This window comes from Acomys minous (assembly GCF_964271855.1).
Source record: "Acomys minous genome assembly, chromosome: 2".
Taxonomy (NCBI): domain Eukaryota; kingdom Metazoa; phylum Chordata; class Mammalia; order Rodentia; family Muridae; genus Acomys; species Acomys minous.
In genome coordinates this window covers 139,989,353-140,012,980 of record NC_140484.1, presented here as the reverse complement: position 1 = coordinate 140,012,980, position 23,628 = coordinate 139,989,353, and the positions used below count along the sequence as shown (strand labels likewise).

Sequence of the window (23,628 nt, the reverse complement as noted above, 5' to 3'; positions counted from 1 at the left end):
TCTTTGTGAGTTCCAGGCCAGCCTGAGCTGCAAAGTGAGTTCCAGGAAAGCTATAGATACACAGAGAAACCCTGTTTTGAAGAAAAACAAACTACAAAATAATATTGTAATATAAAACATAAATGTAAAGTCACATTGTCTCTACAGACTCAAACACTTTACAAGTTTGGTCTCTTTAAAGTGTCCAATCTCTTTAAAAACTCACAATCTCAAGCCAGGCATGGCGGTGCACGCCTTTAATCCCAGCACTCCAGAGGCAGAGGCTGGTGAATCTCTGTGAGTTCGAGGCCAGCCTGGTCTACAAAGTGAATCCAAGACAGCCAAGGCTACACAGTGAAACCTTGTCTGGAAAAACCAAAAAGAAAAGTTCAAAATCTCTCAATTGTGGGGGCTCCTGTAACAACAAAGTAAGTTGGATACTTTCTTACTTCAAGAGGGAAGAACCAGGGCACAGTTGCAATCTGAAAAAAAAAAAAAAAAAAAGCAAAACTCAACTCCAACAGCGTAAATAACCCGGTGTTCAATGTCTGGGATTCACTTGGCATTTTCTGGACTCCTCCGAAGACCTAGCCTCTCTTCTCTGGCCCTGTCCACTGCAGCACGCACAGCCTGACTCCTGGCTGACTCCACTCTACCCTACTGCTGTTCTTCCAGGCTGCCCCACGGCACTGGCATCTCCAGACTGCTGGGGTCCCCTCTATATAACTGCTCCTGGAGGATTTCGGCCGCCCCTCCTGGCATCCCACAGGGCCAAGCCTCCGCTGCGCTTCATGACCCCGTTATGCCTTCAAAACCAGTACCACCTGGGAGGCCTCCTGAAACACAACGTCTGTGTGTTGGCCCTGAAGAAACACTTTCCAGAAGATTTCACCCCAACACTGCTGGTCTCTTCTTAATCACCACTAATCTCTCAGGTCCAGCTGACTGTCATCAATTGTGCCAGCAAAGCAAAGGTCTGACTTCAGTGGTTCCGGCCTCTTGTCGATCACAGCCTATTCTTTAACCCCAGCTGACCAGAACCACTGATTCTTATCTAAAACTATGCAATAGCCACAACAGAAGGGCTTCTCAAACTCCCCTCTGGAACATTCCAGGCCAGGCCTCTGTCATCTATGTCTTACCTTCCGAGCACCCACAGAACAGCTCCCCAAGCTTTGAACACTCAGCGGCTTTTCTAGTCCAAAGTTCCAAAGTCCTTCCACAATCCTCCTAAAAACGGTCAGGTCGGCCACAGAGAGACCCACTATCTTGGTCCCAACTTGGCTTAGTCAGGGTTACTTACTGCTGTGATAAAACACCATGACCAAAGCAGCACAGGGAGGAAGGGTCCAGTTCACTCACTCACATCGAGTTCCTCACTGAAGGCAGGGAGTGCAGAAACTCCCGCAGGGCAGGAACCTGGAGCCAGGAGCTGATGCAGAGGTAAGCTGAGTGAGAACATGAAGAGTGGACCCGCCGAAGCGGACGGGGAAAGCCCACGAGGCCTCAACCCTACACAAAGTACTACAGGCAACTGCGGACTGTTGAGAGAGGGAGAAATGGGCTTCCTCAGGGACAAGCGCAATCATCATATATACGCACACACATGTATTATGTAGCAACAAAAAATGGGAAAGGAATCCATGAGCTTGAAAGAGGACAAGAGGGGCACAAGGGGGGCACAAAAGGATACAAGAGCGGTTCAAGGGGGTACACAAGGGGCACAAGAGAGAACAAGAAGGGCACAAGAGGGTACAAAGGGGCACAAGAGAGGTACAAGGGGGTACAAGAGGGGCACAAGGGGGTGCAAGAGGGGCACAAGAGTGGTTCAAGAAGGGCACAAGAGGGGTACAAGAGGGGCACAAGAGGGGTACAACGAGGTACAAGAGGGGCACAAGAGTGGTAGAGGGGGTACAAGAGGAACACAAGGAGGTACAAAAGGGGCACAAGAGGGGTACAAAAGGGATACAAGAGGGTACAAGGAGATACAAGAGTGGTATAAGGGGGCACAAGAGGGGTATATGGGAGGCTTTGCAGGGAGGAAAGAGAAAGGGGAAATGATGTAAGGACATTATAATCTCAAAAATAAAAGAAATAATAAAAAAAAACGGGGGTGGGGGGAAGATTCCAGAAACAAAGGAGTGGTCCTGGGAGCAAGCCCAGGCCAGAGGGCTGTCCCTGCCAGATGACAGACAGCCCAGCAGGGGGCCTGGGTTATGCAACTGGCAGCAGGCCCCTGCCACCCCAGGGAGTGCCAGCCCAGAAGCAGTGCTCTCTGTACCTATCTGCCACGCCCCTGCCCCACAGTTCCAGATGCCAAGCAAGAGGCACTTGGCAGGGTGCAGCACCGCAGTTCAAGCCTGGCTACGGGAAGCTGGGCCTCTGTTCGGTTTCCCCAAGCCCACAGGGGCTGGGACTTGGGCCCAGTGAAGTCACTGCCTGGGAAGCTGCTCTGGCTCCCTGCCCACCCTTGAGGGCTATATTTGGAGCAAGACAAGTCTCTGAAGACACAGAGTTTAGGATCCACCCTGAGGAGCTGCCCTGACCAATTGTACTAAGTTGTCATCCATCTCTTTGCTTGCTTAGCCATCCATTCCGCGCGGTTGTTCACTCAACAAACATTTGTTGACCCCCTAGTCGGAAACAGCCAGTCCCCTGGGTCCTCCTTCACGCCCACGTCAGTATGTGCACATGTGAGTATCTGCATCTACACCGGGTGGCAGAGCACACTCTTGGTGCCCTCCCTCAGAGTTGGCAGCGGTGACTCACAGTCAGGTGCACCCGATCCCTACGTACCTGTGTACACATGCGGGCCGGCACGTGCTCCCTAAGGAGTGACAATGACTCAGCTGTATCTGGGTACCTGTATGGATGTGTCTATGGGTGCAGCTCTGAGTACAGGGCCTTGTTCCCTGGGGGATGGAGGGGGTTGGTGACTCAACTGCACATGGTGACCCAGGAACCCACAGGCCAGCTGTGACTTTTCAGCCTCCACCAACTTGCCAAGCCAAATAGACAGTGTTGGGTGTAAATATCCTCTTACAGACCATGCCTGGGATACTGTGAGGCCAGGTGACCTCAGAAGGCCGGGAGAGCAGCGGCCGTGGTTCCCTCCCTCAGCCCAGCTCTTAACTCCCTCAGCCTCTGCTGGGGCCTCCAGGAACCTCAAAGATAACACTCTGCCCACTCCACCACCACACTGGGAGTCACACACACACTCACACTCAGAGTCACACACACTGGGACCCAGGTCCAGGTGTATAAAGCTGCGTTAAAGCTGGCAGCACCGCCTATGACCCTGCTATATGCCAAGTCTCTCTGTTGCAGCCCTGATAGTCAGCCAGCTCTTAGCAAGGGGAGACAGGGACCCGTGTTGACCTCTGGGGTTCCCCACAGGCGACTGCCCCATCTTCACCTCTATGCTCCATGTGTCCGTGGCTGTCTCTGTCCTTATCTGTCCCCAGTCTATCTTTGTCTCTTCTCCCCCGGCAGGCTGTCTACCACAGAGGCCTCACTGGAGCGGAGGTGCTGACAGAGACAGGGTGTGGGGTGGACACTCGGTGTCCCTTTTTCAGCCTTATCGAGAAAACTGAAGTCATTGCTCAGGGGGCTCCGGCTGGAATTTCGCCCTAGATGACCTTGCTGGGTTTTGGGCCTCCACAGAGACAGCCGGGGTCAGGGAGTCAGGAAACAGGCCCCTCTCTCTCTGGCTGCTAACCCTCCACCCTCCACCCTCCCCCCTCCCCAAGGCGCCTCCAGTCAAAACTCCAAGCTTGCTGGCTTGCTCCCAGAAGGCATTGTAAAGGAGGGCTATGGTGACAGCACTGGGCCAAGGAGACAAGGCAGGGCCTCCTCAGCTCCCAAAGGAAAGTGCTAGGAGCCTCCAGGACAGGAAGGCCATAAGACCCCCACACCGTGCCTTAGATCCCGCCCCCATTGTGCGGGGGATGGGGACGCTCCAGCAGAGAGAACCCCTGATTTGGGCTCTCTGGTCCCCAGAGCCTGTCTCTCCTTGGGGTGATTGCCTACCATTCCTGAGCCCAACTTTTTACATCTGTAAAATAGGTAAATCACGTCAACCCTCCGAGTTGAGAAGACACGATGAAATTAGGCGGGGTCTGGCTCCCAGCAGTGCTCAGAGTCGGGTCTGTCCACACTGACAGGACCATGGGGCAGCAGATCACTGGCACCGCAGTCTTAACCCGCGGGCACGGTGCACGGCTGCCACCTGGCGGCCGGGCCCAGAAGCACAGGCAGAACACTGAGATCTCAGTTAAAACAAACCTCCCTCCAAAGTCCTTGCTGACTGTCCCAGAAAGGTGTTTTCCTGTTCCCCACACTGGGTGTCACAGCGCCCTGTAAATGTAAAAAGCTACAGAAGTTGTTTGTTAGGAGAAAGGGTTCAAATAACCCTGCCCATCAGAGTCTGGAAAGTCCCCTCAAAGGCATGTGGGGAGTTTTCCACTTTCTAGTATCTGCTTTCATATAGATTCCTGGGAGAAATGGAGACGCTAGGCTGGGCTTTCTTTAGAAAGGAGAGACGTGTCTCTAACATTGGGGCAGAATGGGGTAGATGCCGTTCCCACAGCCAAAGCTAAGGTGTAAGCCAGCACTGCAGTCTACTCAAGCTCAGGCGGGGCCCAGGAAAGCACCATCTGAGGACCAGGCATTTCTATGCTGTTCTGAGGAAGCTGCCTGCTTCTGGCTCACCTGTGGGTGCTTCTCAGCCTGGTCCTGGGGACCTTGGGACACAGCTGCTGAGATAACATCAGGTGTGCCCCTCAGAGCACCAGGGGTCAGCCCATGGAAGACAAAGCTTCAGTGGCCCCCTAAGAAGTCACAAGGTGCGGGAGCAGAGGTGCGGACTTGCCGGGGGAGTGGCAGTTCCAACTCCCAGACCCTCTCGATAGCCCCTTGCTTCGGGGCTGAGAGGTGGGTTAATGACATGGTAGAAACTAGGTGCTTCTGGGGCTCTTTGATTCGCTCCTCCCTGGATACCTCAGACATTGCACACCTGCCTGTGGGGGACATAAAAAACATCTAAGATACTTCCTCAATTCTCCAAGAAGCTTTGCATGAGTAACCTACTACAGCCACCTGTCAGACAAGTAGCAGAAATCCCCACAATATGGCCTGGCCTAGCTCGAATGGAAAGCCCCTCTCTTCATCACTTCCCCAATAGCACTGCACCCTGACAGCATGTTAGGTGTGGGGGAGTGTCAACACCAGCCTTTAAGGGGCGAACTGCTACCCTGTGCTCCACAGTGACACACTGGGGACACCATCTGTGCCCTGTCATTCTGAGAGCCCAAGTTTAACCCTTTTAGGTGACACAGTGAACTGGAACTGTCACCAACAGCCCAAGGCGGTCCCCTTAGAGCCTTGGAGGGGGGAACGTGCAGAAAAGACACTGCCCACCAGCCAGCCCAACACACTGTGCTGACTGGAGCGTTCCACAGCCACGTGAGCACATCACTTTTCAACTCAGTGCAGCTGTGCCAGCCATCGACTCCACAGATGGGCGCTGTTCTCAACCCTGGCCAAAGAAGCATCTCTGCAGTGGGCAGCAGCTAATGCGGAGACACATAACTGGTCAGTCCTGAGAGTAAGTGGCTGTCGAGTGACGAGTCTTGAATGGAGCATCTGTACCAAGCCCATCCCATGGCCCGTCGGGAAGAGGGGATGCAGGAGTTGAGGATGGGAGCGGTGCTGTGGAATGCCGCCTTCTGGACCAGGCGGGACAACTGAGCTCAGGAACTCCCCACAGCTGTTAACCAGCATGAGATCAAAGCAAGCAGAAGAGGAGGGGCTGTGGCACCTGTGGGGAATACAGGGTGGGGAGCTGGGGTGTGTATAATCAAGATACACTATAAATGTGTGAAATTGAAAAGAATAAGTAAGTCTCAAAAAGTATACTTCAAGTCAAGAGACATGAATGAGTTTACTGTTTAAACAGAAGACATTCGAGGCGGGTCACATTCAGGTCAGGGAAGACAGACACGCCAGCCTCCACGCCAGCTGTCCACAGACACAGGGGCTCTGCAAGTAGGTTCAGGTATTGAGGGGTGCATGAGCTGGTGCACCCCCTTTGCTAGTGAAATTTGTCCTTGAGGAGACCTTCTGTAGGCACAGTGTGTGTGCAGCTGGAGGTGCCCCCTGTAGACAGAAAACATCGGTCGCCCGGAGGGTGCACTGGAGGCTGCTTTCCATGCCATGCTAATCTCATGGGAGGGGTCTCTCAGAAAGGGGGGTGCAGCCCTACTGCAGACAGCCTCAGTAGAGTTCAGTGGCACTCAGAACTAAGTGTTTAAGCGGGATTCGGGGGAAGCTGTCTCTCTTCTCCTGTCCTTCCATTTCCTACCTAGCCTCAGAATCACAACTAAACCCAGACCTATGTGACAGAGGCCCAGACTCCTTCCCAGCTAAGTATCCTGAGTGCCAGCTGCGGGGGTGGGAGGCAAGCACGAACATTCTGGGAAAAGACCTTTCACTGCCCTGTCATCAGCTTCCAGCTCAGGGGAACCAGGGCTGCAGGCCTTGGGCCTCTGGGGTGAAGTCTAGTTTGCGTTCGCCCAGATGCTCTCCCATGAGAACAAAACACCGGCTCTCACAGCCTCCGTTGGACAGAGTTTGGAGACAAGCATGGAGGTGGCGGCTGGTCTGATACAAGCCTGCGACGGACACTGTCCCTGGGATGCTCCTGGCTTGAGCGGAAACACAGAAAATGAAGCCCGGGGATGCCGTTTTGAGAGACCCAGCTTAGGCTGCTGGGGTGGGGGTGGGGAGAACTGGGGCAAGTGAGGCTTCAAATGGGGAGGTGGGATCTGGCAGAGTGAGGACCCTGGACAGAGCTCTCCTCTGCCCACTCCTATGATCTCTCCGGCCCTCTCAGCTGCCGCGGAAGAGGCAGACATAAACAAAGAGAAAAGCCCACATTCCTGTGGGTGCCCAGCCCTGACAGACCATGGGCTGCACTGCCGTGACAGAAACTGGAAAGGGAGAATTAAGTCTAGACTAGGGCTGGGATTTAATGTCCACCACAAATGTGCCCACTACCCAAGACCCATGACACGGAAGCCTCAGAGGGGTCAGTGAGGCTTAACAGGAGTTAGCAACACTCCCCTGCGAGCTGGGCTGATGTGAGGCATCCACTGTAGCCAGCAACGCTCCTTCCAGTTAAGAAAACCACAAATGTCTCCAGACACTGCCAAGTGTCCCCTGGGGAACAAACGCCCTTACTTGAGGACCACTGCAATAGAGAAAGAGGAACAGTTTTACCAACACCCACCTCTCCCCGCCATCTTCCACAAGGAAGACCAGCTGGCCAGTGCACAGCCGCACTAGAACAAAGAAAGACCTGCTTCACACACAGTAAGAGTTTCAATGTTGGTGACCATGTAAACCCAAGCAGAAAACCAGGGTCTATTCTAGTAAAAGAGAAACTCAAGAAAACAGAGACACGAGTAAAAGGCTTCAGAGGTCGCAGGCCCTGAGCTGACACCTCCGCCATGGTTTCCCACATTTGTGACTCAAGCATCAAACATGAGATCACAGCCAACTTCCTGGGGTCTTAAACCCCAAACTCAGTTTTTTCAGGAGTATCCCTAAACCATGTCCGTATGACACACACTCTCTCTCTCTCTCTCTCTCTCTCTCTCTCTCTCTCTCTCTCTCTCTCACACACACACACACACACACACACACACACACACACACACACACACACTTCACCATTTTATTAAACCAGTTTAAATGTCCTGGTATGCTTAATTTTCTTATAGAGTTCATTGTACTAAACAAAAATTTTTTAAACAAGAAAATCCCATAGAAAACATTTTAATATCTTAGAAAATTAGCAAAAAAAATTAAGAAACTTGAGCATATTACATTGTACAATATTTAGACAAGAATGCTTAAAAATTATAAATATTTTGTTCATTCTCAGATTTTCAACTGTTTTTCATTCATAATTCCTGCAAATAATCTTGTCTCTAGTTGGAGGAAAGGGCTGATTACAATGGACACACAGATGGGCACTCCTGAAGTTTCCTGTAGTTACTGCAGAGGCGAGGGGTCTACAGGCACTTAGCTGAAGCCACCTTACGTATCAGGAGAGACCCACGTGCATCAAAGCCTCGGCCCACGTGGGAGCCACACCGCTCACGTCTGCACTGTCTTCCTCATGCCTGACTGGAGGACCGCTCACTTCCTAGGCACCATGCTGCTGAAGCCGGTGTGGCAACAGGTAACAAATCCCATCTGCACAGCTGGTACAGCACTACTCGGCGAGGAGGCAGGCAGCATCAGGCCCACAGGCCAGGCAAGGAGGACCTCTGCAGCGGCGGGCCATGCTTCTGGCTGGTTTACAGAGGAATGGGCTGCCAGCCAGGACGTGGCCGCCCCTTTACTCCAGTCTCCCCAGGACTCTCAGGCCCACTGCTTCCATCCCGAGACTTCCCAGCAGTCAGTACCTTCTTGCAGTTTCCTCATTCTCACTGGGGACATATCCCCTAGGAGACATCACCAAGCCACAGAGGAGGCCCTGGTCTCACAGCCCAGCAGCAGCCACAAGCAAACAGTAGAGAGTGAATGGCCAGGCAGAAACCTACACCCAAGCTAGCTACTAAGCAAAGAAGGTCCATGATACACTGATGTTTTGTGTACAAATCTAAACTTTATGAAGGCAACTATAAACATTAAATAAAACTACATTTTTATTAAGCAGCCAAAAATCTTTTGTTTTGTTTTTGTTTTTGTTTTTTTTTCCGAGACAGGGTTTCTCTGTGTAGCCTTTGACTATCCTGGAATCACTTTGTAGACCAGGCTGGCCTCGAACTCACAGCAATCCGCCTGCCTCCGCCTCCCAAGGGCTGGGATTAAAGGCGTGTGCCACCACGCCCAGCAAGCAGCCCAAAATCTTAAGAGAAATGTATGAGACTTCCATTGGCAAACGTTTTCCAGTCATAAAAGGTAGAGATTTATGGGGTGCTGCCTGGTCCTTACGTAGATGCCAGGAGCACTGAGCTCGCTAGACTCGCCCGGGTCTGGAACAGCCTCCTCCCCCTGCTGAGGTTGGCACAGGCGCTCTGCTCTGCTACTGAATTCCACCCTTTCTGTAACACGCACAACACCTTCCTGTCTACAGTGTAAAGCCCTGTGGCTGTCCATGGAGTTCCTGCTACTCACAGGTTCCAGCTAGCGTGGGAAGGCTCGCTTTCATAAACACTTCTCGGTCCCAGTACAGATTTCAGCTGAAAGCCTTCCTCAATACTCTCAAGCCAGAGGCAGAGAAACCATGATGACCTGGGTCACCCAAGGAGGAGGGAAAAGGAGAGGCACAGTCCTAGTGAATGCCACGAGGCCTGCCATCATGTGACACTTCACCCGGAACCAGCCCACGTCCCGCCAGCTTCCCACAGGGCCACGTAACCTCCCAAACTATGCAATCACCACTGAGTTAGCCCCCTCTACAACACTTGCACACATGGACTACGGGGTAGGGACAGACCATTCAAAGAACTAGAGAGAGACACTGAGCCGGGGTATGCTTTGCTTTGAAGCGAAGGGAAAGGAAATACAAATGAAGCACGCCAAGTGCATGACGGTTAGGGAAAGAAGTATCTTAGCTGAAGCTGGAAAACCTCGCCAGCCAGATCACATCTACAAGGGCGATGCCTGATGGCTCGTCCATCAGAGCACCAACAAATGAAGGCTTGCCACGTCACCTGACGCGGAAAGGACAAGCCTACCAGCCAATCAGCGGAGGGAATATGCTGCCTGCGGAAGTGACCTCCCATCCAAAGAAGGGCTGAGACCAGAGGCTGCGAAGGCTGCAGAAGGTGACTGTGAAGGTGGCCCCAGCCACCCCTGTGCCTACATTCACGCCCAGGAAAGCTGAGACATAAGACACGCTAGAAGGTAAATATGGCCTCCTTAGCACACGGGCCCCGCTGGAGCGCTGAGGGAAGACCAGAAGCAGCAAAGCCAGTGTCCTTGTCCCAGGCAGGAAGCTTTGACTGTGACTGACTGGGGTGGCCACTGGGAGGGCTGTCACTCTGTGGTCTTCTTCTCTTTCCAGTTCTTCTCTCTCTCCTCAAGCTCCGCCTGGGTGAAAGCTGCGGGTCCCCAGTTGGTGATCAGGTGAGGGTTCTTCGAACCTAAGCAACAAGCACGCTCTCAGGGCAGGAAAGGACATGCCTGCCGTCCTAGGGGCACAAAACGACTCTCCTACTTTACTTCTGAGGATACCCAAAAAGGGCCACCAGCCAAAAGAGCTGCACAACGTATGCAGGGAGGTGACGTGGGCTCACTAAGGAGGACAAGCTGTCAGGAGCTCACAGGAAGCAGCGTAGCTTCAGGGTGACTCTGCTCTCGTCTCCTGTAGGAGCCCTGGGATGGAGAGTGGAGGGTTCCCCTGTCCAGGTACTGGTGAGGGCTCTGGACCTGCACTCAGGCGTCAGCCACCTCAAGGATGACCTCGCACTTCCGATCCCAAGTGCTGGCAGTACAGGCAACATGTCCCACCCCTGGTTTTAGGTTTGCTATGTATAGAAGCAAGTGCTTTGTGCCCCTAAGAAAGTTGTTGGGCTGGAGAGATGGCTCAGTGGTTAAGAGCACTGGCTACTCTTCCAGAAGTCCCAAGTTCAATTCCCAGCAACCACACGGTGGCTCACAACCATCTGTAATGGGTTCTGATGCAGGCATACATGCAAAAAGAGCATTCATATAGATAAATAAATCTTTTTTTAAAAAGCTGTTGTGGTTTGGGTTTTTAAATACAATTCGATCACATAAGTATAACAGAAAATAAGTTAAAATTGATAATTTTATTTTTAAAAAATTACCTGGTTCTATCAATCGTATTAATCCTTCGTGATGGGCCACTTTGTCCTTCCAGCTCTTGGTCGTGTTTGTTGCCATCTCTAGCTTCTTTTTAACTCCCTAGGACAACAGTGGCAGGTTAAGATACAAGTCGCATAGATTGGCACCTACTGTGTACCTGCGCTTTCCCTCATTAATGGCCAGAGTCACACTAAGGAGGGGAAGCGCACATTCCTCCAGTGCACATCAGCAAAACCTCAAGCTCAGAGAGCTAAGCTCTGTCCAAAGTGGAGGAAGCAGGGCTGGAGGCCAAAGCGCTCCTCACCTCATGCACGTGACGGTGGGCCCCTCTGTGTCCGCTGTCTGCCTCTCTGCCCCAAGCCTGCCCTTGCCCAGCCTGTCTTGTTGCTGCATCAGCTCTCTCACAAGAGCTGCCAGTCATAGTGTCAGTAGTCACAGGCCCTGAGGAAAGGGTTCTCTCCCTGCTGACACTCACTCCAGACAGCTATGGTCATGGTGGTTTGAATAAAAATGGCCCCGCTCAACTCATGTTTCTTTTTGGTTTTTCGAGACAGGGTCTCTCTGTAGCCTTGGCTGTCCTCGAACTCACAGCGATCCGCCTGCCTCTGCCTCGCGAGTGCTGGGATTAAAGGTATGCGCGCCCACGCCTGGCTCTCATGTTTGAATGCTTGGTTCCCAGTTGGTAGAGCTATTTGGGAAGGACTAGGAGGGAGACCTTGCTGGAAGAGCGGTGTCACTGGGGACGGACAAAAGACTCATGCCATTCCACGGTTTCTCCGCCTTGTGCTTTCAGAGGAAGGTGTGCGTTCTCAGCCCTTCCTGCCTCCGTGCCTTCCCTGCCCACTCATAGACTCAAACCCACTGCAACCGTGAGTCCAGTTATAACGCTGTTACAAGTTGCCTTGGCCACAGTATTTTGTCACAGCAACAGAACGGTAACTAAGACACTAGTGCTCAAGAGATGGCTTCTGAGTGACTTCCTCCTCTGACCTCATACGTCAGGCGCCCCTCTGGGAGCAAGTGACCTTCTACAGGTGTGACTTCCCCTGGGTGCTCTACCTCAGGGGTGGGGGGGGCAGTAGCTGCTGCCTACACCTGCCCACCCCTGTATTCTCGGGGTTTATTCCACAGCTTGGTGGGGACCCTCTGTCACAGCATGTAAACGTGTAAATGTCCCCTCTTACACTCCTCTATGGTCCCTGAGTGACAGACACCTCATCCTCTGTTTAAAAAAAAAAATCGGGCTGGAGAGATGGCTCAGTGGTTAAGAGCGCCGCCTGCTCTTCCAAAGGTCCTGAGTTCAATTCCCAGCAACCACATGGTGGCTCACAACCATCTGTAATGTGATAGGGCGCCCTCTTCTGGCTTACGGGAGTACATGCAAGCAGAGCACTGCATACATAATAATAATAATTTAAAAATCCTCTTTCTTCTCTGTGCTAAGCAAGATTCTGGGGTTGGTTTACACTGGTTTCTGCAAGGCTGGGTGCAGAGCCCCACCCCCACCCCAGCTGATCGGTGTGTCTAAGGAGCCAGTGACAGGTGTCACCTCATACTGCTCCAGCGCCTGCTTCCGCTCCAGCTCCAGCTGTGCCAGCTGTGCCATGGCCTCCTGCAGAGCCTGCTCCTTCACGACCCGCTGCTGTTCCAGCGCCTGCTTCTCGGCCTCCGTAGTCTGAATGGCCTGCTGCTGTGCCACGTGCCACTTCTCCAGCTCTGCCCTCTTGGAAGACTCCTCTTCCAACAACCTGTAACGCAGAGCGTGCTGGGGGTCACGTCCTGCTGGGGACCCAGGCCCACACCAGACGGGTAAGCGTTTCTGAGAGGACATTTTACTCAGTCATCTAATGCCTCCCATCTTAGAAGGAGACTGGGAGGCAAAGGGGTGTCACATGCCCAGCTCTAAGCATCCTCTGCGAAGGTAAAAGAAAACTAGCATTTAGGCAACACCGTGTGGATGCCAAGAACTGAGCCGCGTGTGTTCTCTCCACTGTCTCACAGAGTGCCCGCAAGTGCCATTAGCAGTCACACTGGAGATGAAGAAGTGAGGCCCAGAGATTACGTCATCTGCCTGCCAGGTGGTGGGACCACGCTCTGCAACCTGCCTGGCTGCCACAACAGTAAAACATTTCTTCATCTAATAAAGAGCTATTACCAACAGTCTGGGAAGAACTCGTCACAGATGAAGCAATGTGTCCTGTCCGCAAGTGCACTGCAACAAGGTCACATCAACACAGGTGTGTGATGCCAAAGTGTTAGCCGCAACAACAGACTGGCTTGGATTAGCCAGCTGCATTGGTGTTTAAGGAAGTAAACCCACGCACAGCCCAAAGCTGCGCGCAGGATGCAGGCGGCATGGTCGGATGCCAGCACCAGTCAAGACAAAAGTCTAACAAGGAAGAGCACAGAGTCAAGTCATGCGCAGGGCAGCCACTGCCACGTATAGCACCTGCTCTCTACAGCAGCAGCAGAGCAAGAGGCAAGGACCACGCCAGGCCTTCCAGACTCTGAGTAGCCTCCCCACCCCCGCTGGAGACACACTTGGGCACCTCAGAAGTCTCCCAGAATACAGTGCCCACCACTGAGCCCAGGAACGCAGACAGGCCTGGTGCGCTCTCCCCCCTCACAGCTAGTCATCATGGCTCTGCGAATTGTCCTTCCGGGGAGAACCAGTGATGAGTCTGCGAGGGCCTCCGCGTTTTCTCAATGGTCCTGAAGCAGAGAGGGGGAGCAGGCTGTCACAGGGCTAGGCTGCCTTCATGCAGCTGTAGGAGAAGCACAGTAGGGGGGCTTGTGGGAGGTGGACCCCCATCTCCCAGTACGTACGCCACCACCCAGAACCTGCCTCCTGCCCTTGGCAGCGGAACGTGATGGGACAAGGACTGAGCTTGGATAAGCAGCTGTTACTCCTCGAACTCTGACTCAAAAGCAGCTGCCCATGGAGAGCTTCTCTTTCTGGTGGCAGGGCAGGGCCGACACCCAGCGCCTTGGTTCCTGCCACTGCTCAAGGCCTGACCACCTGCCCTCCAAGGAACGGGAGAACTACTGAAGAATGTTCCTGCAAATCACCTTCTTGCCTTCCCTCATCCAGGGTGGTTTCTGTGGTTTGCAAGTTAGACTCTGGCCAAAGACGTGAGCACTTCCATTCTTTCTGGGCCTAGGCGCCCTCATATATAGAGAAAGGAGTCAGCCAAGTGCAGGAGCACGCCTGTCAGTCTAGGCGCTCAGGAGACTAAAGGCAGGAGGAGCGTCAGTCGCAAGCCGCCATGCGGGTGCTGGGACCTGACCCTTGACACTCCACACAAGCAGTGAGAGTTCTTAGCCACTGAGCCGGGCGGTGATGGCACACGCCTTTAATCCCAGCACTCGAGAGGCAGAGGCAGGCAGATCACTGTGAGTTCGAGGCCAGCCTGGTCTACAAAAGTGAGTCCAGGACAGTCAAGGCTACACAGAGAATCTCTGTCTTGAGGGGGAAACACACACACACACACACACACACACACACACACACACAACCAAACTCTTAGCCAGAAGGTGGTAGTGCACACTTTTAATCCTAGTACTCAGGAGGCAGAGGCAGGCAGATCTGAGTTTGAGGTCAGCCTTGTCTACAGAGTAAATTCCAGGACAGCTAGGGCTACACAGTGTAGCCCTAGAGACAGAGAAACCCTGTCTCCAAAACAAAACAAAACAAAACAAAAACAAAAAACCTTCAAGGTAGACATGATGTCACACACCTTTAAAATCCCAGCACTGAGAAGGCAGAGGCAAGTGGATCTTTGAGTTTAGACCAGCCTGGTCTACACACCAAGGTCCAGGCCAGCTGGGGCTACACAGTGAGACCCTGTCTTAAAAATAAAAACCGACTTTAGTGTAGTGACAAAAAATTGTAAAGAGCCATATGGCCTTTCTGCCAGCCCTTCTTCTAGCCCATTTCCATCCCATTGTAGCCTCACCTCACTTCCTGTTCCTCTCAGGGGTGGTAATGTGAGAAGGTACTTCCTGCCCCTGCCAGCATGCCATGCCTTCCCAGCGATAACAAACTCTCCCTCATAGCAGAAGTAAACCCCTTTCCCTGAGCTGCTCTCATCGTCATCGAGGCAAGAGGAAAGGCAGCCCTGCGGAGAGCATCCCCCACTGTGCACACAGGCCAACTGATACCCTCTTCTGCAGCTTCATCTCTGCCGTGTTTATCCAGTTTCCCCCTCCCCAGACTACCGACACACAGCATGCCTTCCCGTGGGTCCTGTGGGTGAGAGTAATCTATAAACTCCTGGCACAGAGGAAACCTATGGTTCAAAATATGTCTAGGGCCACTCAGAGAGTGCCACTCTTTGGAAGTGATGTGGGATTCGCACCTACTCCTGGATGACCTGCTAATGCCACTGTCCACAGCACCAGAGGTGGCTCCACGTGACTGGCTAGGGCAGAGGGCAACTGCAGGGTGGCTTCTCTCATCTCACCTTTATGTGGGGTGGGTGCCATGGATTGGACCTGGGTTACCAGGCTTGTGTAGCAAGCGGCTTTACCCACTGAGTGATCTTGATGGCCCCAAATCAGTTTCCCCCCCCAAATGATAAATTTGATGTCTTTCAATTCAGTTTGTCTGTTTTGTGTGTGGCTGCGTGCCGGAGGCGCACGTGTGGAGATTAGTCAGTAGCTCTGGGGGTTTGGTTCTCTCCTTCCACCATGTGGGTCTCAAGGATCGAACTCAGGCCAAAAAGCTTGATGGCAAACGTCTTCATCCACTGAGCCATCCCACCAGCCTCATCACTTTCGGCAAAGTATACAACAAAGTATAAGATTCCAGTTTCTTTTTCTATCTTTAATATTTTGAGGTTATTACCATGTACATGTGTGTGCTATGGCATGTGTGTGGAGGTCAGAGGACAGCTCTGCGAGTCAGCTTGCTCCTTCACCTTTGCATGGATGGTGGGGATAGGATTAGGAGCTTCAGGCTTGCACAGTGTCAAGCATTACCCGCTGAGACATCCCACTGGTCCTTCCCTCTTCTCCCCAGGTTTAAACAGCCTCTTTTGCTTCCCCACAGGAGGACTGGCAGCTGTACAAACTCTACCGGCTCCGCCGGGCAGTAGTGGCGCACGCCTTTAATCCCAGCACTCGGGAGGCAGAGACAGGTGGATCCCTGTGAGTTCGAAGCCAGCCTGGTCTACAATGCGAGTCCAGGACAGCTGAGGCTACAAAGAGAAACCCTATCTCAAAAAAAAGAAAGAAAGAAAGAAAGAAAGAAAGAAAGAAAGAAAGAAAGAAAAGAAAAGAAAAAAGTAATACCTATTAAAGAAATGGTGTCAATCTCATACCACCAAACAGGAAGTGCATATTCCCTCCTTATCCATAAAACCTCTGCTGCAGCCTGGCCCGAGGCAGCCCTGCCTCTGCACCCAAGGCCACTCAGCTCAGAGCCAGGTTTCCACCAACGCTAGTCTGGCTGATAGACATCCTGGAATAGAACAGGATGAAGGGCACCCCCGCAAACACACACAGCCACCAGCAGACTGCTCTCAGGATCAGAAGAAACACCCCAGCCAGCCTAAGGTCCATGCTCTCCCAGGCGAGACAACACACAAGGGGCGTCAGGATCCCGAGCAAGCACAGCCGGCCAGGCGGGCGGGCAGGCGGGAGGGCAGGCTGCAGAGCGACCTCACCTGGCCTGAAGCTTGCGCACGGTCTCCTCGTCCTGCCGGGCCTGCCTCTCGTCCTCCAGGGCTTCCTGCAGCTTTAGGTACATGTCTTCCAGCTCCCGGACTCGCTGCAGATACTGCTCCAGTTCGGAGGACTTCTGGGCAACCTGCTCCTCCATCTGCTGCCTGATCTGGAGGGGGAAGAGGGGCGTGGTCTTGCTCATAAACTGGGCGACTTCTTCCCCAGGCCGAGGCTCCCCGGGCCCTCTCCCACCCCTCCCCGACCCCACCCCCACCCCTCCCCTACCCACCCCCACCTCTCCCCCGCCCCTCCCCCGCCCCTCACCGCTACACTTGAGCTAAAGGAGGAGAGAATGAGAACAGATCCTGCACACCAGCACCAGGAGGCCAAGAAAATAAACTGCAACCCAACGCTGCAGTCCTGACCTGTAGGTGTTCTATCTCTTCTACTCTATGTTTTCATTCAAGTCAAGAAAAAAAAGGGGGTGGCTGGAGACATGGCTCAGAAGTTAAGAGCACTGCCTGCTCTTCCAAAGGTCCTGAGTTCGATTCCCAGCAACCACATGGTGGCTCACAGCCATCTATAATGAGACCTGATGCCCCTCTTCTGGTGTGCAGGCAGAACACTGTATTCAAAATAAATAAATAAATAAATAAATAAATAAATAAATAAATCTTAAAAGAAAAAAATGTAATTTCTCTTGAAATTCTTTTCTATTTTAAAGCCAAAAATCTTTATGAAATCTTAAGAAAGAGCAAGCCTTTGCCCAGGCAGAGCAGCCTATCATGGGCTGCAGGTCTCACTGCCTCTACCGCCTTGCCTCCCTGGGGGCACCAATACACCTAACAAGTGTGTGGCTTTCCCCTCTGGATTGAGGAGGATTTGATCCCAGACAAGGCCAGGCTACAGCTTACTGGTAGAGTGTTTACTTAGCCATGTGTGAGGCACAGGGTTCCATCCCCACTCCCCTGCCACACATACTGTCACACGTGTTGGTACACTTCTCTGCAGTTTCTGACCTGTGTCACTAACATTGGCTCACTGTGCCCTCCTCGTGAGAGCCCTGCAAGCTCACAGAATGACCCCTATGCAGGACGCACACATCAATCACAATCACACTAGTGCTGGGAAGACAGGGCAGGGAGGAAGGGCAGCTGGGCACCCTCAGATGCGTCACACCCGCCTTCCTCAACACAATCAGCAGTCTCCCCTCTAAGCAGCACTGGGCTCAGCACAGTGACATGTAACCAGCTAACTCCACAAAGCAACCTGTACCTCAGCATGGCCACAACAGCAACTGGAGCCCAGAGGTCTCATTATGGAGGATGAGGATGAGGTGGCTGCTGCGCCACCCTGAGCCTTACCAGCTTCTCCCGCTCCAGCTCCGTGCTGAACCTGGTCTGGAGCTCTACTTGAGTCTGCAGGCGTTTCTTCTCCTCATCTGCAGCCCGAGATGCCGCCTCCTCCAGTTTCTAATTGATTGGTCAAAAACCCACCCCAGAGAAGCAGGGTCATTACAGTGGAACGGAAAACCAGTCAGTAAGAAAGAAATACAACGAATAGGGTCTTCAAAATCCTCAGAGACACACAGAATATGGCATTTAAAGCTGTTCTCACAATCCTAAATTTCTTCGACAACAAGACAAGTTAACTCCTGACAACACCCAGCCGACCCAAAGAAGATGATGAGCATCAAAGAGCCTCCTTATGGACATGGCTTCAAAGATGGCAAAATAACCACCGAGCAAAACGTCCTTGTTCCGCCACTAACAGAATCTGCCTCAAAATGGGCAACTTAGATGCAGGCAGAGCCAACAGCCGTACACTGCCAAGTCAGGGTAGGCAAGTCCTCAATAGTTTCTGCCCTGCAAACAAGTCTGGCAGAAATATTAGGCCAGAAAGCTGAAGATGAGGCTCCAACGTTATAAAGTGTATTGGGTGACTGGTCAGGCAGTAAACTGTCTTAAGTCAATTTGTACATTTTGGAAACTGCTAACCCACACTGCTGGTTCACTCAGGAATTTAAGTTTTATTCCTTCTCAAGTCTCTGAGGGGCATTGAAGACAAGATAATATAGTTCTATAACCAAGGTTAGCTGGTTAGGGGACAAGATCACTTTAGATCAAGATAAAGAAGTTAAGCTATTAGAGTTGAGATAAGATAGATATTGAATCTCATTCAGAAATCTAGACCCAATAAGACAGGAAAAACACTGCAAATGAGACGAATGCAGACGGCCAAGTCACTATGAATGTAACATGTATAGAACTCATTATTCTCATGATTGTCACATGGTTCTCCCTGTGGTATGTAGTTTGTTTTATACATGTGTAATAAAATAAAAGTATATTTAAAAAAAAAAAGAATGAAATACAAGCTGTGAGGCACACTGGAATTCCAGCCAGTCTGCCCACACGGCACATAAAGCAAATCAGGTAAGAATGGCTTGATTCTGTAGGGTGTGGTGGTGCCTTTAATCCCAGCACTCGGGAGGAAGAGGAAGGGGACCACTGTGAGTTCAAGGCTAGCCTGGTCCACAAAGCAAGTGTGCAGGACAGCCAAGGCTACAAAGAAAGACCGACCCTGTCTCGAAACCAGCCCCCCCAAAGAAAGAAAGAAAGAAAGAAAGAAAGAAAGAAAGAAAGAAAGAAAGAAAGAAAAAACAAAACAAAAGAATGGCTTGATTTTCTAAACATTGTGCACACAGAAAATTAGGGACAGCCACTGAGTCATAATCTTTTGCAACTACATTCACACAGTTTGACCTAGTTCTGGAGGTCTCTGTACAGCGCTGTCGCCTAGCACACTATTCCTTACATCTACACCAGAGCTCAGCTTCTGGATGGGTGACACAAGGAGCTTCCGCTACCACCCACCCACCCATCCACTCCCTCCCCCCTCCCCCTCCCCCCTACTCCCCCACAGGAACTGGTCATTTAAAAAAAAAAGCAAACAAAACCCACTAAAGTTTGCAGACTATCCTATGGAAACCCTGAGGAACTGCGGCTGTGGCTAGGTGGTAGAGTGCTTGCCCAGTGTGCACCAGACCCAGAGCTGATCCCATGCACCCTCAAAGGACAAAAAGCAAAGCACAAACAAACAAAACCACTGAAAATAAAACAGCAACAAAAGACAATCAACTGGCATTTCAGGAATTCCCTCTCCTCCCCCAGGCAGGAAGCAAATGTCAGTCCTGGCAGAAGAAAGCAGAGACAAGGGCGCCCCCTGCCCTCTGCTCACAGCACAGGCTCCGCTAAGTAAGGAGCAGCTGCTGGGTTTTCACCCTGTTGGGGCACTGGCAGGCAGAGAAGACAGGTCTGATCACTGGGGTCTCAACTCACTGTGGGGCAAAAGCTCCACAGGAGGAGAGGGAAATGAAGGTGAAAGCAGGCCGTGCCCTCTCATTGGTGGCAGAGGCTCTGAACGCAGGAGTGTGGCTCAAGTATGTGATGCTGTCTCCACCCAAGCTCGTACAACTGGTAATCCTCCTGCTTCAGCCTCTCAAGTGGGATACATGCCTGCCATCATCACACAGGTGCGTGCCACCACACAGGTTCTGTCATCACACACGTTCCTGCTACCACACAGGTGCCAGCCATTATGCATGTGTCTGCCATCATACAGGTGCATGCCATCATCAGATAGGTGCCTGCCACCACACAAGTGCCTGCCATCACCACACAGGTGCCTGCCACCACACAGGTGCCTGCCACCACACAGGTGCGTGCCACCACACAGGTTCTGTCATCACACACGTTCCTGCTACCACACAGGTGCCAGCCATTATGCATGTGTCTGCCATCATACAGGTGCATGCCATCATCAGATAGGTGCCTGCCACCACACAGGTGCCTGCCACCACACAGGTGCCTGCCATCACACAGGTGCCTGCCATCACACAGGTGCCTGCCACCACACAGGTGCATACTATCACCACACAGGTGACTGCCACCACACAGGTGCCTGCCACTACACAGGTGACTGCCACCACACAGGTGTGTGTCAATACACAGGTGCATACCATCACACAGGTGTGTGCAATCACACATACCCAGCCTGTCCTCAAGGAGGAAAGCAGGCTCTCTGGCTCTCACCTGACAGGACTTTGTTACGTGAGATTTACAAACCTAAGATTTGGGCCATAAGAACTAGGAGGAGGCTGATAGCCACACAGAGCAGCAAACCAACCAGACAAGTTAAGTCTGACAGAAGCAGGAAGGTCGAGCTAGGCAGAGCCCTCATGCGGTAGGAACAAGTCTCAAAGGCTGGCCTTGAGGGAACGTTGGCCTGAACTTAACCTCAGACTGTGGGGCAACTTAGTTCCAAGGGCACTGCAGAAAGCAAACCAAACATCGAGAATCAGTGAGCTGTAGCACTTAGGGGTGACAGCAACAAAGTAGACAGCTATCTGGAAGGTCATTCCAGGTGACTGTGGCCACCCATATCCAAGGCTACCTCTCTGAGGAGCAGACTGACCGGCCTCAAGGGTCCAGGAAATGGTCCAGTCAGGTCACTAAATAAACAACCAAACAATGGCAAGCTGAGGATGGGGGTATCAAAATCAGCGCCCCGAGTTCCTACAACATGTTATCTTCTAAAACATCCAGGTTTCAAGTAAAAAAAAGTATGAGAAACACGAAAGTGTAACCCATATGTTAAAAAAAAAAAACCATTTAACAGGTACTGCCTTTGAAGAGGAGGCTTCTCTACAAAGCCATTAGTGTAAATACGCTGAGAAGAATGAGAGGAAACCATGGTTAAGGACATGAAGGAAGGAATAACAATACCCCACAGGGCAGAGAATATCAATAAAAAGGCAAATTTAAAAGAACCAAGTGGAGCTGAAGACTCTTTGACTGGAATGGTCCAGAACTGACTGAAAAGTCTTCTGGAGGGGCTGGGGCAAGAGCTCGGCTGGAGGGAGCCAGGGCTCCATCGCCAGCACCATACAGGGCAGCACCATACGGGGCAGCACCATACGGGGCAGCACCATACGGGGCAGCACCATACAGGGCAGCACCAGAGCGCTGAAGCATGCTATTGATTTCTAACCTTGGAAGGCACAAGCACGAAGATCAAAAGTTCAAGGCTAGCCTGGGCTACAGGACTTTTTTTTTTTAATCAACTAGAGGGTTTTTTTGTTTGTTTGTTTGTTTGTTTGTTTGTTTTGGTTTTTCGAGACAGGGTTTCTCTGTGTAGCCTTGCCTGTCCTGGACTGGCTTTGTAGACCAGGCTGGCCTCGAACTCACAGCGATCCGCCTGCCTCTGCCTCCCGACTGCTGGGATTAAAGGCGTGAGCCACCACGCCCCGGCGTAGAGCCTTACTCTTCTAACCACAGCTTGCTGGGCCTAGGGGCTGGACCCTTCCTGAGAACCCAGGTCACCAAACGGCTCCCGAACCATCCTAACCGAGGCAAAGCTCCTGAGCGGCGTGGCTGGGCCCTCAGCGGGTCAGCACCGCCCTCGCTGCGCACCAGGCCCCTGTCCCAGGCCTACCTTCCTCACGCTCTCCAGCTCCTGCTGTTTGTTTTCGTTGGCGGCCTGGAGCTCCTTCATCTGCCTCTCCAGCTCCTCCTGCTCTGCCAGCAGCTTCCTCCGGAGCTCTTTCCGACGCTGGCGGGCCTCCTTGTGCGGCGGGGGGCTGCCCAGCTTCAGCAGATGGATGGTAGAATGGATGGCTGCGAGGAAGAGGGCGAAGAGGAGGCGTTGTCGCCTGTATGTCTAACACTCCAGGGACACACAACCCCAGTGAGCAGTGGCTCGGCCTGCGTGGCATCAGCTTCTGCAGCTCCCACATGAGAGATACGCACATTAATGTCTCCGCTGTGTATCCAGGTCCACAGCTGCACATCTGTGCTGCTTCCAGACACTTCACTACAGGGCACACTGAAGAATTTAAGGCACTTTCTACTCGTGTGTATGTGTGTGTGTATGTGTGTATATATGTGTATGTGTGTGTTTGTGTGTATATGTGTATGTGTGTATGTGTGTGTATGTATGTATGTATGTATGTATGTATGTATGTGTGTGTGTGTGTATTCGTTTACCAAGCGCTGATACTACACTCCTGGCCCCTCCCTACACCTCAGAAAGCTAAATAAGGATGAGCAAGATGACCCAGCACATAACAGCACTAGCTGTGCGAGCCTGGAGCAGTCTGATCCTTGGGACCCACATATGAGCCACAGCACATGCGCCCATGCGCACACATTAAGAGCACACATACACACAACAACATACACACAACAGTTTTTAAAAGCCAAATAAAGTGGAGACACACTAAGAGCAGAGAATCAGAGCTCCCAGCATCTGGTGTGCAGTCGGCTACACTGACCCTGCCCTCTGACCCTGCCCTCACCTATGTCTATGAACGCACCTCCCTCCCTACGTATGAATACATACCACAGTAGTCACCATGTACTGAAGATCTACATATAGCACAGCATGCAAAGGACTTCATGAGACGCACTGTCTACATACATACACTTTATATATAATCTCATTTCTTTTGTTTTTCTTAGATTTATTTTATGCATGTGAATGGTTTGCCTGCCTGTGTGTATGTGTGTGTATCGTGTGGGACAAGAGTTATGGATGGTTGTAAACCATCATGTAGGTGCTAGTCCTCGAACTCTGGTCCTTTAGAGGAGCAGCCACTTCTCTTAACCACTCAGCCATCTCTCCAGCCCCTTTTTCTGGTTGGTGGAGACAGCATTTGACCCTGAAACTGAAGCTGGCCTGAAACCTACTATGCAGCGCCCACTGGCTTGGAACTGGCAGCAATCTCCCGCCTCTGCCTCGTGGGTGATGGGATCACAGGTGTGAGCACCACACCTGGCTCTGGGGGTTCTCAACCACCTAAATTTAACTTCCTGGGTAAGTAACAGCTACTGTTCAAACTCAAGACGCATGAACAGACATTCAGGACCAGTTCCCTGCGTATTCTCCACGCTCTGGTCTCCTGGCCACCAGCAACTCGTGCTAACAGTCTCTTGGGTTTCTTCTGAGAGACTTGAAGCAAATGAATACGTTTATAGTTTGCACATCACCCACTTGCTTTTAAATGCTAGCACAATGCTCTCGCCTCAAGCTATTGGTTTCTTGAGTTACAAAACCACTCCATAAATTCCTTTTCTGTCTTGC

The 23,628-nt window shown here is 51.9% G+C and overlaps 2 protein-coding genes and 1 long non-coding RNA gene across 5 annotated transcripts in view; 1 reads left to right on the top strand and 2 right to left on the bottom strand.

Annotated features, from left to right (window-relative positions):
• Positions 1-179: 179 nt before the first annotated feature.
• Positions 180-1,417, bottom strand: LOC311592294. Its single transcript, XR_014777367.1, has 3 exons — positions 1,283-1,417; positions 1,122-1,209; positions 180-461 (listed from the first exon to the last, which is right to left on the bottom strand). It is a non-coding gene; the product is annotated as an uncharacterized lncRNA (long non-coding RNA).
• A 6,382-nt stretch (positions 1,418-7,799) lies between these two features.
• Positions 7,800-23,628, bottom strand: part of SWAP70 (switching B cell complex subunit SWAP70) — a 74,322-nt gene continuing 58,493 nt past the window's right edge. For all 3 annotated transcript variants that reach the window (XM_084772520.1, XM_084772519.1, XM_084772521.1), the window contains 6 exons: positions 21,982-22,163; positions 17,850-17,957; positions 16,488-16,654; positions 12,371-12,569; positions 10,824-10,920; positions 7,800-10,136 (listed from right to left, as the gene is read on the bottom strand). In XM_084772520.1, the coding sequence (XP_084628646.1) occupies positions 10,030-10,136; positions 10,824-10,920; positions 12,371-12,569; positions 16,488-16,654; positions 17,850-17,957; positions 21,982-22,163 (860 nt within the window). In that variant the 3' untranslated portion in view covers positions 7,800-10,029. The remainder of the gene's footprint in view (positions 10,137-10,823; positions 10,921-12,370; positions 12,570-16,487; positions 16,655-17,849; positions 17,958-21,981; positions 22,164-23,628) is intronic.
• Positions 19,454-21,974, top strand: LOC311592287 (uncharacterized protein). The gene is made up of 2 exons (XM_084772528.1): positions 19,454-20,444; positions 20,499-21,974. Exons 1-2 carry the CDS (start codon positions 19,670-19,672, stop codon positions 20,732-20,734), a joined length of 1,011 nt encoding a protein of 336 aa, XP_084628654.1. The 5' UTR covers positions 19,454-19,669; the 3' UTR covers positions 20,735-21,974.

Coding starts and splice junctions, on each gene's coding strand:
- LOC311592287 (XM_084772528.1), top strand. CDS start 19,670: ATGTCAGTCCTGGCAGAAGAAAGCAGAGACAAGGGCGCCCCCTGCCCT. Junction 20,445..20,498: donor AGGTGACTGCCACCACACAG/GTGCCTGCCACT, acceptor GTCAATACACAG/GTGCATACCATCACACAGGT.